General features: G+C 45.8%; 1 protein-coding gene across 5 annotated transcripts in view; it reads right to left on the bottom strand.

Annotated features, from left to right (window-relative positions):
• Positions 1 to 11,874, bottom strand: part of TSPAN18 (tetraspanin 18) — a 132,886-nt gene that overhangs the window by 3,664 nt on the left and 117,348 nt on the right. For all 5 annotated transcript variants that reach the window (XM_052781934.1, XM_052781930.1, XM_052781932.1 and 2 more), the window contains 4 exons: positions 10,890 to 10,964; positions 5,120 to 5,218; positions 3,636 to 3,815; positions 1,020 to 1,103 (listed from right to left, as the gene is read on the bottom strand). In XM_052781934.1, the coding sequence (XP_052637894.1) occupies positions 1,020 to 1,103; positions 3,636 to 3,815; positions 5,120 to 5,218; positions 10,890 to 10,964 (438 nt within the window). The remainder of the gene's footprint in view (positions 1 to 1,019; positions 1,104 to 3,635; positions 3,816 to 5,119; positions 5,219 to 10,889; positions 10,965 to 11,874) is intronic.

The raw sequence follows: 11,874 nt of genomic DNA, 5'->3' as shown, positions 1-11,874 counted from the left end.
CTGGGAAAGGGGGGGGGGAAGGGAAGAAAAGGGCAAAAACAAAACAGAGAACCACAAGAGTCAGCTGCATCTTCCAGAAGATCGGCAAAGCCCTCCCTGGCCCTGGGACCACTCCCGTCACTCCCTCCTGCCCAGCAGTCCGTGACACAGCGAAGCGGACCCTTCTCACCACCCAGGGGAGCAGGCTGCGGCAAAACTTCTTTTTTTTCCCCTGAAGGCAATCCCTCCCCTCCTTCCCCTGCCCACCCCCAAACGGTTTATGGTTACAGCAGCCAGCCTGGCTTCGTTCCCAAACCGCCCTCGGTGTCGCAAGGGAGCAGGGCCCGCGGTCCCTGCTCTGCACATTCATTGCCACTGCCTGGAATGGGAACGGCCTGGCATTTGTGGGGGCTGCTGGGGCTCTCTGCCCAGATCCCTCTCCTTTGCACAAGACAGGGGACTGGGGAAAGCACCCAGCCTTGCCCCAGCAATGCTGCTGGGACATCGGTTCTGGGCTAATGTCATGTCTGGTGGAAGCCTGTTCCTGGGAAACATCAGCAAAGAGCAGGTACTGATGCAGGATAATGAAGATGCTCTGAAGCCAATACGGCTTCAGCCTCTAAACAGAAGTTTTGAAAGCAGAGGCAAAGTTTGAACACATTAACCAAATGACACATTAGTCAGCTTGCTGGGGTGCTACTGCAATGAGGGCAGTGACTACGTGGGGTCCCGGGGCAGGCGGTGGGCCCCCGAAGCCCCCGTGGCCAGCGTGGCAGGGCACGAGCTCTGCGGCGAGCCCAAGGCAAGCCGGCACTACAGGCGTGCGGCACTGCCGGCCTGCCGCACCCGTTCTTCCCCCGCCTTTTGTGGCAAAGGACCAAGCACCCAGCTCTTCCCAGGTAATTAAAACCACAAGTGGATAACCTGCTCGCGATTTGCAGGAGCGGTTTTCCCCCGACAAGGGGGAGCACCTGCCCGTTTGCCTCGCTGCTGGACATCTACCGACACCGCTTTTCTTCTAGTCACGCAATCGTAAGTACCTCGATAGCCAACACTCCGATGGCAAGGGCTCCTGCGAGGTACACGTAGGTCTCAAAGGAGTTCAGGATCACAGTGTAGCAGCCCTAGGAAGGATAAAATAGTGGTGAGACATGCCCGAGCAGCACGTTGCGTCGTTCTCAGAGCGTAGCCCTCGTTAGTACCAGGGGTACTCTCAGATCCAGGCACCACGAGCACGGCTCCCTCTCACCCCCTCACCCAGCCCCACAGCACGGGAGGCAGAGACCCACGGGACAGAGCCGGGGAGGGGAAGGGTTTGCTGTAGCGGGATAGGAACGGTTCACATCCACAACCCCTCGCTGACCATGAGGAACTGCGACTTCTTGCAGGGCAGAGAGGAGCAGCACGGGAGAGGCACTACCTCTGCAAAGGGCAGAGACTAAGCACAGAGGACAGGACCCTGAGGGCAGACAACAGGCAGCCCGGGCTGGCTAGGGAAAAGGACGGTTTCTTTAAAGCCGAGGCAGGAGATTCTTGAATCCTCTCTCATAGCCAGCAGCTCTTTCACACCCCAGGACCTTTTCTCCATGCCTTCACCCAAAGGAGCATGGATGACCACCTGCTGATCTTCTGGCTATAGGAGAATTAATTTCATTACGAACTCAGGGCCATGCACTACAGCTATCCTTCCACTGATGCAGCATAGCGACCATCATCTTTAATGTCATTTATTATAGCTCATAAAATTAACAGCGGCTAGATCTTCCACAATGGTTTCTCGATGTTTTTGGAAATCACCAGCTTATCCCGGCCTCAGTTCTCCCAGCCTAAAATTCCAACCCACTGGCAAATTTCTGCAAATAGGTCACATGTAAAGAGAAAAGTAGATTGGAGTTTGTCCAATGTAAAAGGTAGCTCTCCTCCCCACTGAGCATATACTTCACACACACACGTTTAATCCCATCCATACTGCTGGGATGTTTCAATCACCTGATTTTTTTTCCTTCCACCCATAAAGAAAGTGTCTGAACTGCAGAGACAGCACAACAGTTACGTACCGGTGTCCATGCCAGACCCTGCTCACCGTGAGTAAGACACAACCAGATGAGAACGAGGGAGAGCACAGAGAGGATCCGCTCATGAGGCAGACCCAGGCAGCCCACACCACTGGGGCAGTAACCGAGCTGTTAAAACCACGCTCTTGTCAACACAGGACAGCTCAGCAGCAGCTCTGTTCTGGTCATGTTTCAGACCAATTTTCAAGGAAAAGCATCTAGCCTAGCAACAAAATGTTTGGGTGCTTGCCAGAACTCCAACCTTAACCCAACTTCCAGCTCAGCTGGCTACGAACAGGGGTGAGCACAAGCGTGGCCAGCACTGTCCTACCAGCACAGTGTCCCAAGAGCCTGACTTTGCTCCCAGAATGCCTGAATTCAGCCATCAGTTGCTTGGGAGCGTCTATCCCATTTTACAGAAGTGCCTCGCTGCGTGCTTGGTGACACTCGCTGTGCACGCAGCTTCTCCCACCAATACCACGGTGACAAGGGCTCACAGGAAACCTTCCTTTTCCATAGAAGTGGTAGACCTCAGCATCACCACTCAGGGAAAGCTAAATCTGTTATCTGCTTTAACGCTCGTTCTCAAAATGCGTTTCTCTTTCCCTCCCTGGTGTTTGTCATCTCTCTCTCCCTTCCCCATCTATTCACAGCAATCAGACCTGGCAGAAGCAGCACGGTGCTGTCTGCTATGATCTCTCACCCGAAGTGCCTTCGCCAAACATTTCCAGCTGCCAGGCAAGGAAGAGCTCACACGCTGCTTCCAAACTCCTTTACTCTCTTTCACAATCTGTTATCAAGTGCTGAGAAGAGGACTGCTGCTTAGTCTGGAGAGAAAAGGAGGCTTGTGCATAGGGTCAGTACAGAGCTCAGCTGGCTTATTAAGGCTGAGGTGAACACAGTCAGGAACTTTGCTAGAAAGTTTCTTCAATTTTGTATCTTGGTGACATTGTAAGGAAACATGACTGCAGTATCAGTGTCAATGACATTACACTGAACTGTCTTGTTCCAGTCCAGTATTGGGAAAAATTGCCAAGTCGAGAGGCCTGGCAAAAGCAATGCCCTTTTTCTACTATAAAGAGTAAAAGAGCAGAGAAATGCAGCTTTCCAACACTCCTCTTCCTTGGAAAACAGACATGGTTTTCTGTGGCTGTTTAACCCTGGATCTCTTGGTTGCATATGTCGTTGATGAGGAATCTTTGTGAACGAAACTGGAGCCACTAGCGCAGCCAGTAAGAGCCAACTCCATTCCATCCTCCCTGACCTGTGCTGGCTTGCTAATTAACTTCTCAGAGATAGTACTAACCTTCAGAAACACAATAAACTTGATGTAAATTTCCACTCCACCTCTCAATCCCTTGGGAATATCTTCATATTTCTGCTGATACAGCACAACACAGACTTAGCAGTGCACACAATGAAAGGGGATTTTCAAAATCAGACATGTACCATGACTTCAAAAGCTATCAGCAGAAGTGTAATTAGGATGTGAGCTGCAGGCAGAATGGCATGACGTGCCAGTTTCGCTAGCTACCCACGACCACTGCAGCCATCTCGCTGCCCACTGTGAAACTCCTTTTCCTGCTGTTCAGCTTCCCTCACCTGTCGGTTCTGGAACCTCTCGACACCTGTGAGGCAGGCTTCCCTGTTGACAAACATCCCTTCCCGGCTCTGGAGTTCTCGCTGGCAACAAGCCTCTGGTGTCGCCTTTTCCAAAGAGGAGTATGGAAGATGAGGGACAGCTTCAAAATCTTCTGGTCCGTTCACTCCACAGCAGGCAAACTAGGGAGCGACACAGAGAAGAAAGGAAGACAGAGTTGACACTTTGCGCTGAAAGCAGATATAAGAAATCTACCAAAGACCTATTCTTGTAGTGATCAAAGCTTTAGTCAAAGCAGAGACAAAACAACTGTTGTTTCCAAAGAAGTGGGTTGTGCTTGTACCTTGGAGCTTCTGTTTCATCAAAGCCTTTTTATAAAGTCCCACTGTTCCCGTGTCATAATGTAGACTCTAAGGTACCACTGGGAATATTGCCACGAACTACGCAGGGCTTTGGAGCACATCCAGAATGACTTGCTTGAGATCACCCAGTAAGTCTGTAAGGGAGCCAGCAGTACAATCCAGGCTCCCAATAGCCCACCCTCCCCATAGCTAATGGCCAGAATTGTTGCTGCTCAAAGGCACTGCTAGGTGATTCAAGTAAAGTCCCTTTTTACGATTCAAGTCAGGTCCTTTTTAAGGATTCAAGTCATACTCTGACTCTGTCTCCTTTCAGTCAGCAAAAGGAAATGTCTTTATTAAAGTCCTGAATCAGCATGAAGGGCAGCAATCATCTTTTTCTTTTAAGATTAAAATTGACTTTTCATCTGCAGAGCCTGACATCCTGCTCTTCACTCCTGAAGAGATACACCATGGGCTGTACTGAGCACTAGGTTCACATGTGTACGCACACACACACACACACACCCACCCCCTTCTTGCAGTGAATAATAGCAACTCCAATTCCAATGACAGTCCATCTGTAACCTGCCTGATTAGGACTGTAATAACAAAGTCAATTCTGATGGCTAATATTTCTATACTGAAAATATACCGTTAGGCATGCTCTTGCTTAATCTGACACCTCCCAACTCATTTCACAAGAGCTAACAAAAAGCCATTAGTTAGCACCAGTTTTGGGCTGCCGTTTTAGCTCGGGATAGTTCTGGAGTAGTCTGCAAGGTGAAAGGTCCAGGGTAAAGGCAGCGACACTCAGTTGCAGATCGCTCCGCAGCTTTCTGTGCCCACTGTTTGAAAGCTGGGGCTACCCACAGGTCAAACGCCTCAGGCTTTGGCAAACCACAAAGACTGACGCAGTCGCTGGGAGCGTCTCTCTCAGGACTGACGGCAGCTTGCTTTGAGAAAGACTGGCTGCCAACCGAATTCTCGTCTCCCTCCCACCACCGCCACAAACCCCGATGCTACGCTTGATGCGACAGGATGGTTGAAGCAGGCTGACCCTTAGGTGAGCTGAGGCTGCGGGCTGAGCACCGTGTTGATGGCTGCTGACCATGGGCAGCATGGGACCGGGGCACGGCCGGACTTACTGTGATCATAACGGAGTTCCAGGTGGAAGAGAAGACGTCCGTGTCATTGTTCCTCAGGTAATGCTTCTTCAGCTCCTTGGTGAAAAACTCTCTGGTCAGCTGAAATGCACGGACAGATGGAAATGTAAAGGCTACTGCCAACACCTTTCCCAAGCGCTTCCCAAAGTTCCCTTCTGCGAATGCTGGGGGCTGTGTGGTTGGTTTGGTTTTGTTCTTTTTTTTTTGCAAACCTCAGAAGGGAAACATGGGAAAAGCCACTGGCTGAACCATAACTATATCCATGGTCAATGGTACCTGTTGAATAAAGCTGTTGCTCATTAAAAATCAGGGATTGAATTATATCTATACTTGTAAGATAATGTTTACACTTAAAGGTTGGTCTTTTTTTAAAATTTTCAATGCTATCTGAAAGTGTTTCCTAAGTTGAAACAGGACTAAACCAGATTTTAGAAATATCTTCAAATCCACACCCGAATAGTAGTTTTAGTTTACTATCCTTCATGAGGTCTGCAATCAAAGCACGATTTTCCCCTCACTTTTCATTTTAAACCAGTTAACTTCCTACTAATGACAAGGGAACTGCTCTGAATTTACTTCCATGTGTTAGAAAGCAGAATGAAGCCCTAATATGAAACTTTCTGGGAACGAAAAGGAAGTAAAAAACATAATGAATATGAAATGTTCGATTCATGAATTGGAAAAAGACCATCTCCCTGACAATGCTTTAGATTATCTAAACTAACCCACACACATGAAGAAAAAAATCCTCTTTATATTTCCAATGTTCAGATAATTTAAACATTTTTCCTAAGGTCAACAATATAAACAAATGGAATTTCATTTACTCCTGTTTACATTTACAGTAAAATAGAAAAACTGAACGAACATTTTAGCTCAGAGTCTTCTCAAGAAGTTAGACACCTTGAAATTACATTTACTTAGCATCACTCTCTGGAGGACTGGTAAATGTACAAACTTAATAGTCTTGTTAAACTGAACACCCCAATTCAACCTTGCTGCCTTTCTATCACTTCAGGATGAAAACTTCAAGGAATCCCCTTTTCAGGTTTCCCAACAGGTTTTGACCTGTGTGGTCCCTTCTCCAAAATACCTTGTGATTTGTGATCCACACAGGCACAATCTCTCTGCCACTGCAAAGCCTCAGTGAAGGGGGTTGGACTCTGCTGGGTACAGCACTGCTCTAGTTGCATACTTGCAGGATCAGGAATTAAGCTGCCTGAAAAAGACCCCCTTTTTTTTTTCCCCCTGTTGTTCATACAGCACTGCACATGCAGTAATGTATACTGCTACAAGTTGTTTCAGGTTCTTGATATGCAACGTGAAATATCGCACATACACATACGAATGTATGAGATGTATGCGTGGGCACAAAAGCACAAACACAAAATTGCTTGTCTCCTTTGTAACTGTATCACAAAATTTAAGGAAAAAAAGAGAAAGCTGTAGTGACTCTTTAAAAGACCTCCAAATGCCACTTAATAGTGACTTCTCTTTTACAAATACAAACTAAGGCCAAATTTAATGACTATATCAATACGGGTAAAACTTTGTCACAAAGACTTGAATGATGCAGGCAGCTCAATCTCACTACCTTTTAATTAGATATGCCACTAAATTCCTAAATCACTTTTATGGGACATATTAACTCATTTTTTGCTTTTGAATATTAAAATACCAGAGGACATGGCATTTGCCTTTGGGAATTTGGTGCACTGAGGGAAGGTCAGGTTAGAAGATGCTGAAATACGTCCTCAGTGTTCTCCTTTCCTTCCCTTTCTCTGCATACTTTATCCACGTAGCTTCCTACTCTGCAGAGACAGCAGCGCATTTTTTTTATGCTTGTCTGTTTCTAAAGTGCGGACTTTGAAACTGATATTACTGTTGGTAATAATCCCAGCCGACTGCCTTTGGCGGGGCCTAAAACAAAAGAGTCATTTAAATATAAAGTGAAACCTTTATTTTGACAGCAGCAACCCCAGAGGAAATTGTTCAGAGTTTGTGTGCGATTTTTACGAGACTTGGCGTAAAACAAAGCCTAGTGCTGCAAGGGTAAGTTTGCCAGGAAAATAACTGATTCCATTTTGTTGCTCTTAAACTGTTTGTCCTGAGCATCTGAAGTTCAGAAAAATGTAAAAAAAAAAATAAAAAAATAAAAAAAAATCCATCAGCAGAAGCATCTTTCTTCTTTTAAAAAATTGCTGACAAAGGAGGATAAAAGTCAGTAAGACAGTCCTGCTCTCATGCCCACAGCCCCCCTTTCGCTGAAGCTAGTAACAGCACTGATGAAGTCTGTGCACATTGGAGTACTATGGCAAGAACTATTCAGAAGGGAGCAAAGGACCTACTAATAAAACTAGATCTTCGCACACACTTCTGACAACACAGTTACATCAGCCACAGTCACAAATGATAAAGACCCATTCAGCTGTGGTTTTTCTAACTGTTCTGGGGGGGAACATCTCCCATACAGAAAAAGCACATGCATGCACACATTTACGTGCTAGTGAATGAAGTGGGGCTGTTTTGTCACACTGGTTCAAAATATAGCTTGGCTGGGATTACTGCAGCCAGATGAAGGGGACTTACAAAAAGAAGGCATTTCTGCAACACAACACAAGTGTGCCAGCACTGGCCAGGAGGGTCACGCAGCCTTCTCATGCAGTGCTGTGTTCAAGAATACTGAACGCTGTGCAAGAAGCTGGCTTCGTGGTGCCTGCTTGGAAAACAGGACACACTCCTGTCCATCTGCATCTGCCTGGAGCATCCTAACGTTCCTGACACAGTACAGTGCTTGCAGTGTAGGTACAGTCACCACTTCCACGGTGCCTTCCAGCCAAGAGAGCCCCAGCTGCTCAACTGAGGGATGGATGGTTCATGTTCTTTAGTTTTTGCCTTATGTCTGAGGAAACAGAAGTATCAGGAACAAAAGCGACTTGTCTATTAAGTGTCAGAACTGGGGCTAAAAATCCAAACATCCTGACTCCATCCAGAGCCCTGCCACTGGACTCATCTGTTCCTACCATCCTGCTTTCTTGCCTGCTAAGACAATTTACTAAGGAAAAGAGTCAAATATCCCTTCAGGGTTTCTCCCATCCAGACCTCCGAAGGGCACATGAAGAGCAATTCCTGTATGTAAGTCAAGTAGCTCTTTCACAGCCTCTCTCTATTGTTCATGGAAGATGTTATTTTATGGGGGGTCTTCTAGATGCAAAAGGGTCTCCACCCTCCAAAACCTCCTTTAAAAAGGAAGAGAAACTCTGGTACTCCCATAGCTGATTAACAGTTCTCCTCTTCAGAGGCTGCTTTTAATCAGTTCTTTGGGAGTGCAACTGGACTTGAAGATCACCGTAGCTCACCATCGCAAACACCACTTTCACTCACCCCACCACCACACTCTGCTTCACTGACTCTTCCTCTCATGTCAAATCTCAGCCGAAAACATCTCTTTTCTCCCTTATTTTTGTCTCTTCATTTCTTTCGCTCCCTCAGCTCTTAATAATTTAACTCTGTTGAGTGTTTGGGAGCTAGTTTGGATGTAAAACACTATACAAGAGAAAGCTGTACTGAACATTATCTGGAAAGTGAACAGATAGAGCGTATCTTTCTCTTTTGTCTCATTTTATGCACCCAGTGAGGCCACAGCCATATGGACTGGTGCAATGACCATCACAGGAACCCACCTGGAAAGCTTCCAAGAAATTTAGGTTGCCTAAATGTGCATTTACCACCACACACCTTGAAAGTAACTCGTTTCACAGGGAAGAGAAAAGCACATCTGAACCTGACCTTAAACTGCTACTGTGAAGAATTCTTCCCGACACGGGGTCACTGAAAGACCACCTTTGTCCCCATGGACATCCTGTCCAGCCATCCAGCCTCACCCTAACCCAAAGATGACAGCAAAATTAGCCACAGGTAGTTACCAAGCCAGAGGAGCTACCACCAAAATACATAGCAACAGCAAAACAAGGGTGGGGTTTGGGTGGTTTGGTTTTTTTGTTGTTTTTTTTCCCCAGAAGAAACCTGAGGCGAGAACAAACCACAAGAATTTTCAGACTGAGTTTAACTTCTGCGTAGAGCTATCTCCAGCTATGTTGGGATCTGACGTTCTTCGTTCCTTCCCATTTAAGCCCTTCCTGTCAGTCATTCTGACAGAGTGGGAAGCTGGTGACACAAACAAGGAGACAAGCTCAAGAAAGATAGAAGTTGCTCCCCTTCAAGTTTTATCTCACAAAACACCGCCAGATGCCACAGAAGTCTAGAATAACCACTGCGACCTTATCCTGCAAGGTAACATATTTGCAGTCTGCTGCTTGTGCTGAACCAAAGGAATTCTCTAAAAACTCCTAACAGCAGAGCTGTAATAACCGTAACGCACCAGACCCCCCCAGGCTGCAACCGATTTACGGAGCAGTAGCTGTTCCCATGGCGGCACGGTCTCAAAGACTAAGCTGGAATGGGGCACCCATTCTGTGCACAGAGTGCCCTCCCTTCCCCACTGCCTTCAGATCTGAGGCAAAGACAAAAGACCACCAGCTTATAAAGGGGGGAAAGAAAAAAAAAAAAATCCTCTCACTACCTCCCCCCAAACCATTCTGCTGCACAAACACCACACTGTCTTGCTGTGAGCTTCCTAAGTCTTGACTCTCTGCTTATCAATATCTTTTTATATGAATAAAATTAAAAGTATAACCTGCCTCAAGAAAATCATCATTTTACACGGCCCTTCTATGCTCATGCCACATTTCTGTCACGTTCAGCACAGGGAATGTGCTGTATGTTCTCTTACTGCTGGCAGAGGCCAAATAAAATAAATCCTAACGGTCACTACCGACCACCTTTACTGGCCAATGTTTTTTCACAGCCATCACTCAGAGTCATATTTCAAAGATGGGCTGACTTGAGAAGGATGGCCCTAGTTCAGTCAGGCTCTCCTTTGCACATGTGGGAACATGAAAAAAATGCACAAACCTTTGCTGCTTAGAGAAACAAATGAGACTGTGCTTACTACTAGTGTAGTAAAAGCTTACGACTAGCACAGGGGAGGGATGATGGCCGTATAATAATATGCATAGCAGCAGAGTAGAGAAAGGCTACATCATATGAAGCTGCGGTGAGAAGGACCACAAACTTGTAAGCAGGGCAATATGCAACGGATCCATTGATGGGACTCAAAATGGGACATGGGGAGACTTGCCCAGGGCAGGTCAGGAGGGATATTTTACAAGCAGCATTGAGAGGAATCTGGTGAGCATCAGAACGTGAAAATTCAAGAAGGAATATGATTAGAAGATGCACAAAAGAGTTTCTGCACTGCAGAGCAAGCATTGGCTCTGTGGGGAAACAGGACGTTTCGCTATTAATATTAACATTAAACACATGCTATATTGAAAAAAGGAAAGATTTGCTTTTAACCTTAGTGTGACTTTATTATAAAACTTCTCTCTGATGGAATGTGCAGCTGGTTTGGCTGCAAAAGAATCGGGAAGACTCTAAAAACGTCACGATTTAAGTAGTCCCCCAGTGTATATCTCCTGTGTACATAAACCATGCACCCTGCACACGCCAGGTTAGTTAGCATTCACTGGCTTGCTGGCAGTTCTGCAGACTGAGGGTAGTAATGAAGCAGGTTTGTTGGTATTTGAAACAAACAGTTGCTCTACAAACGAATCAGCCACCATCTAACACCATGCTCCAGCTGGGCACAATCCCACTGGGGTTCAGAGTTTGCCCACCATCGAATACTTACATTTTCTCTGAAGATAAAAGCCAGGATTGCAGCTGAAAGCTCCGCCAGGAAGATTAACAAAATAAACATGAAGAACTGGAAAAGAGAAGATGAAAAAGAAAAAAACACAAATACAACAAACCACAGACACACCATTAGGTGTGTGCAATAGGTAGTAGGAACACAGGGTTTTGCTAGTCACCAAAGAGATGGAAAAAATAACTGAGGAAACTTTTTTTTCCCCTGACAATTAAAAAAACCTATGAGACAGTAACCTAGAGCAGACACAGCCCCTCTCTGACCATGTTACAGGACATAGGAGCTTGTGACACTTTTGCCTCGTTCTAATGGGTAAAAGGGAATAAGACAACAGGACCCATAGCATCCCCTGATAAATCTGCACCAGGTTAAAACAGTAAAGCCTACTTTGATGGAAAAAGCAGATGCTTGTACAGGGTTAAACTGTCCTGACACAGGTGCATGCATCACATGCATACACCTACATATGCATAAACACCCCTCATCACAACATGAACAATTTTACTGTAATATGAGCATAGCTCATTTTGTATGGAAGGAGGTAGTGGGACATATACTCAAATATTTACACTTATGACCAAAAATGGACTCTTTTCAGAGTATTCTGCATTTCAGGACAAAATTAGCCTTGGTTAATATCCCCCTCCACGGGACGGGGTTGCACTGAGTTAAGTATTAACCATGCAGAACGTCTACAGAAAGTTGATAACACACTATCATAGTTTTAATTTGATTATGCAAGTACAGTACGTCTTGTATAGCATCCAAGGTGTGCATATTCATATCCTTAAATTAAGGGCACGCTGCAGCCTTGACAGAAAGCAATAGCCAGCAGAATGAGTGGTAGCAAAAGAGAAACAGGCATCCAGTTTGAAGTAAAACCATTACACTTGCATCATCATAATTCTAGGGAAGAGAAATGAAAGCAGAGGCACATGGTTGTTCAGTTTAAACTGGAACTGTATTT

Source organism: Harpia harpyja, chromosome 3, assembly GCF_026419915.1.
Source record: "Harpia harpyja isolate bHarHar1 chromosome 3, bHarHar1 primary haplotype, whole genome shotgun sequence".
Taxonomy (NCBI): domain Eukaryota; kingdom Metazoa; phylum Chordata; class Aves; order Accipitriformes; family Accipitridae; genus Harpia; species Harpia harpyja.
Note: the sequence above shows the minus strand (reverse complement) of the source record. Positions and strands in the feature narration are given on the sequence as shown.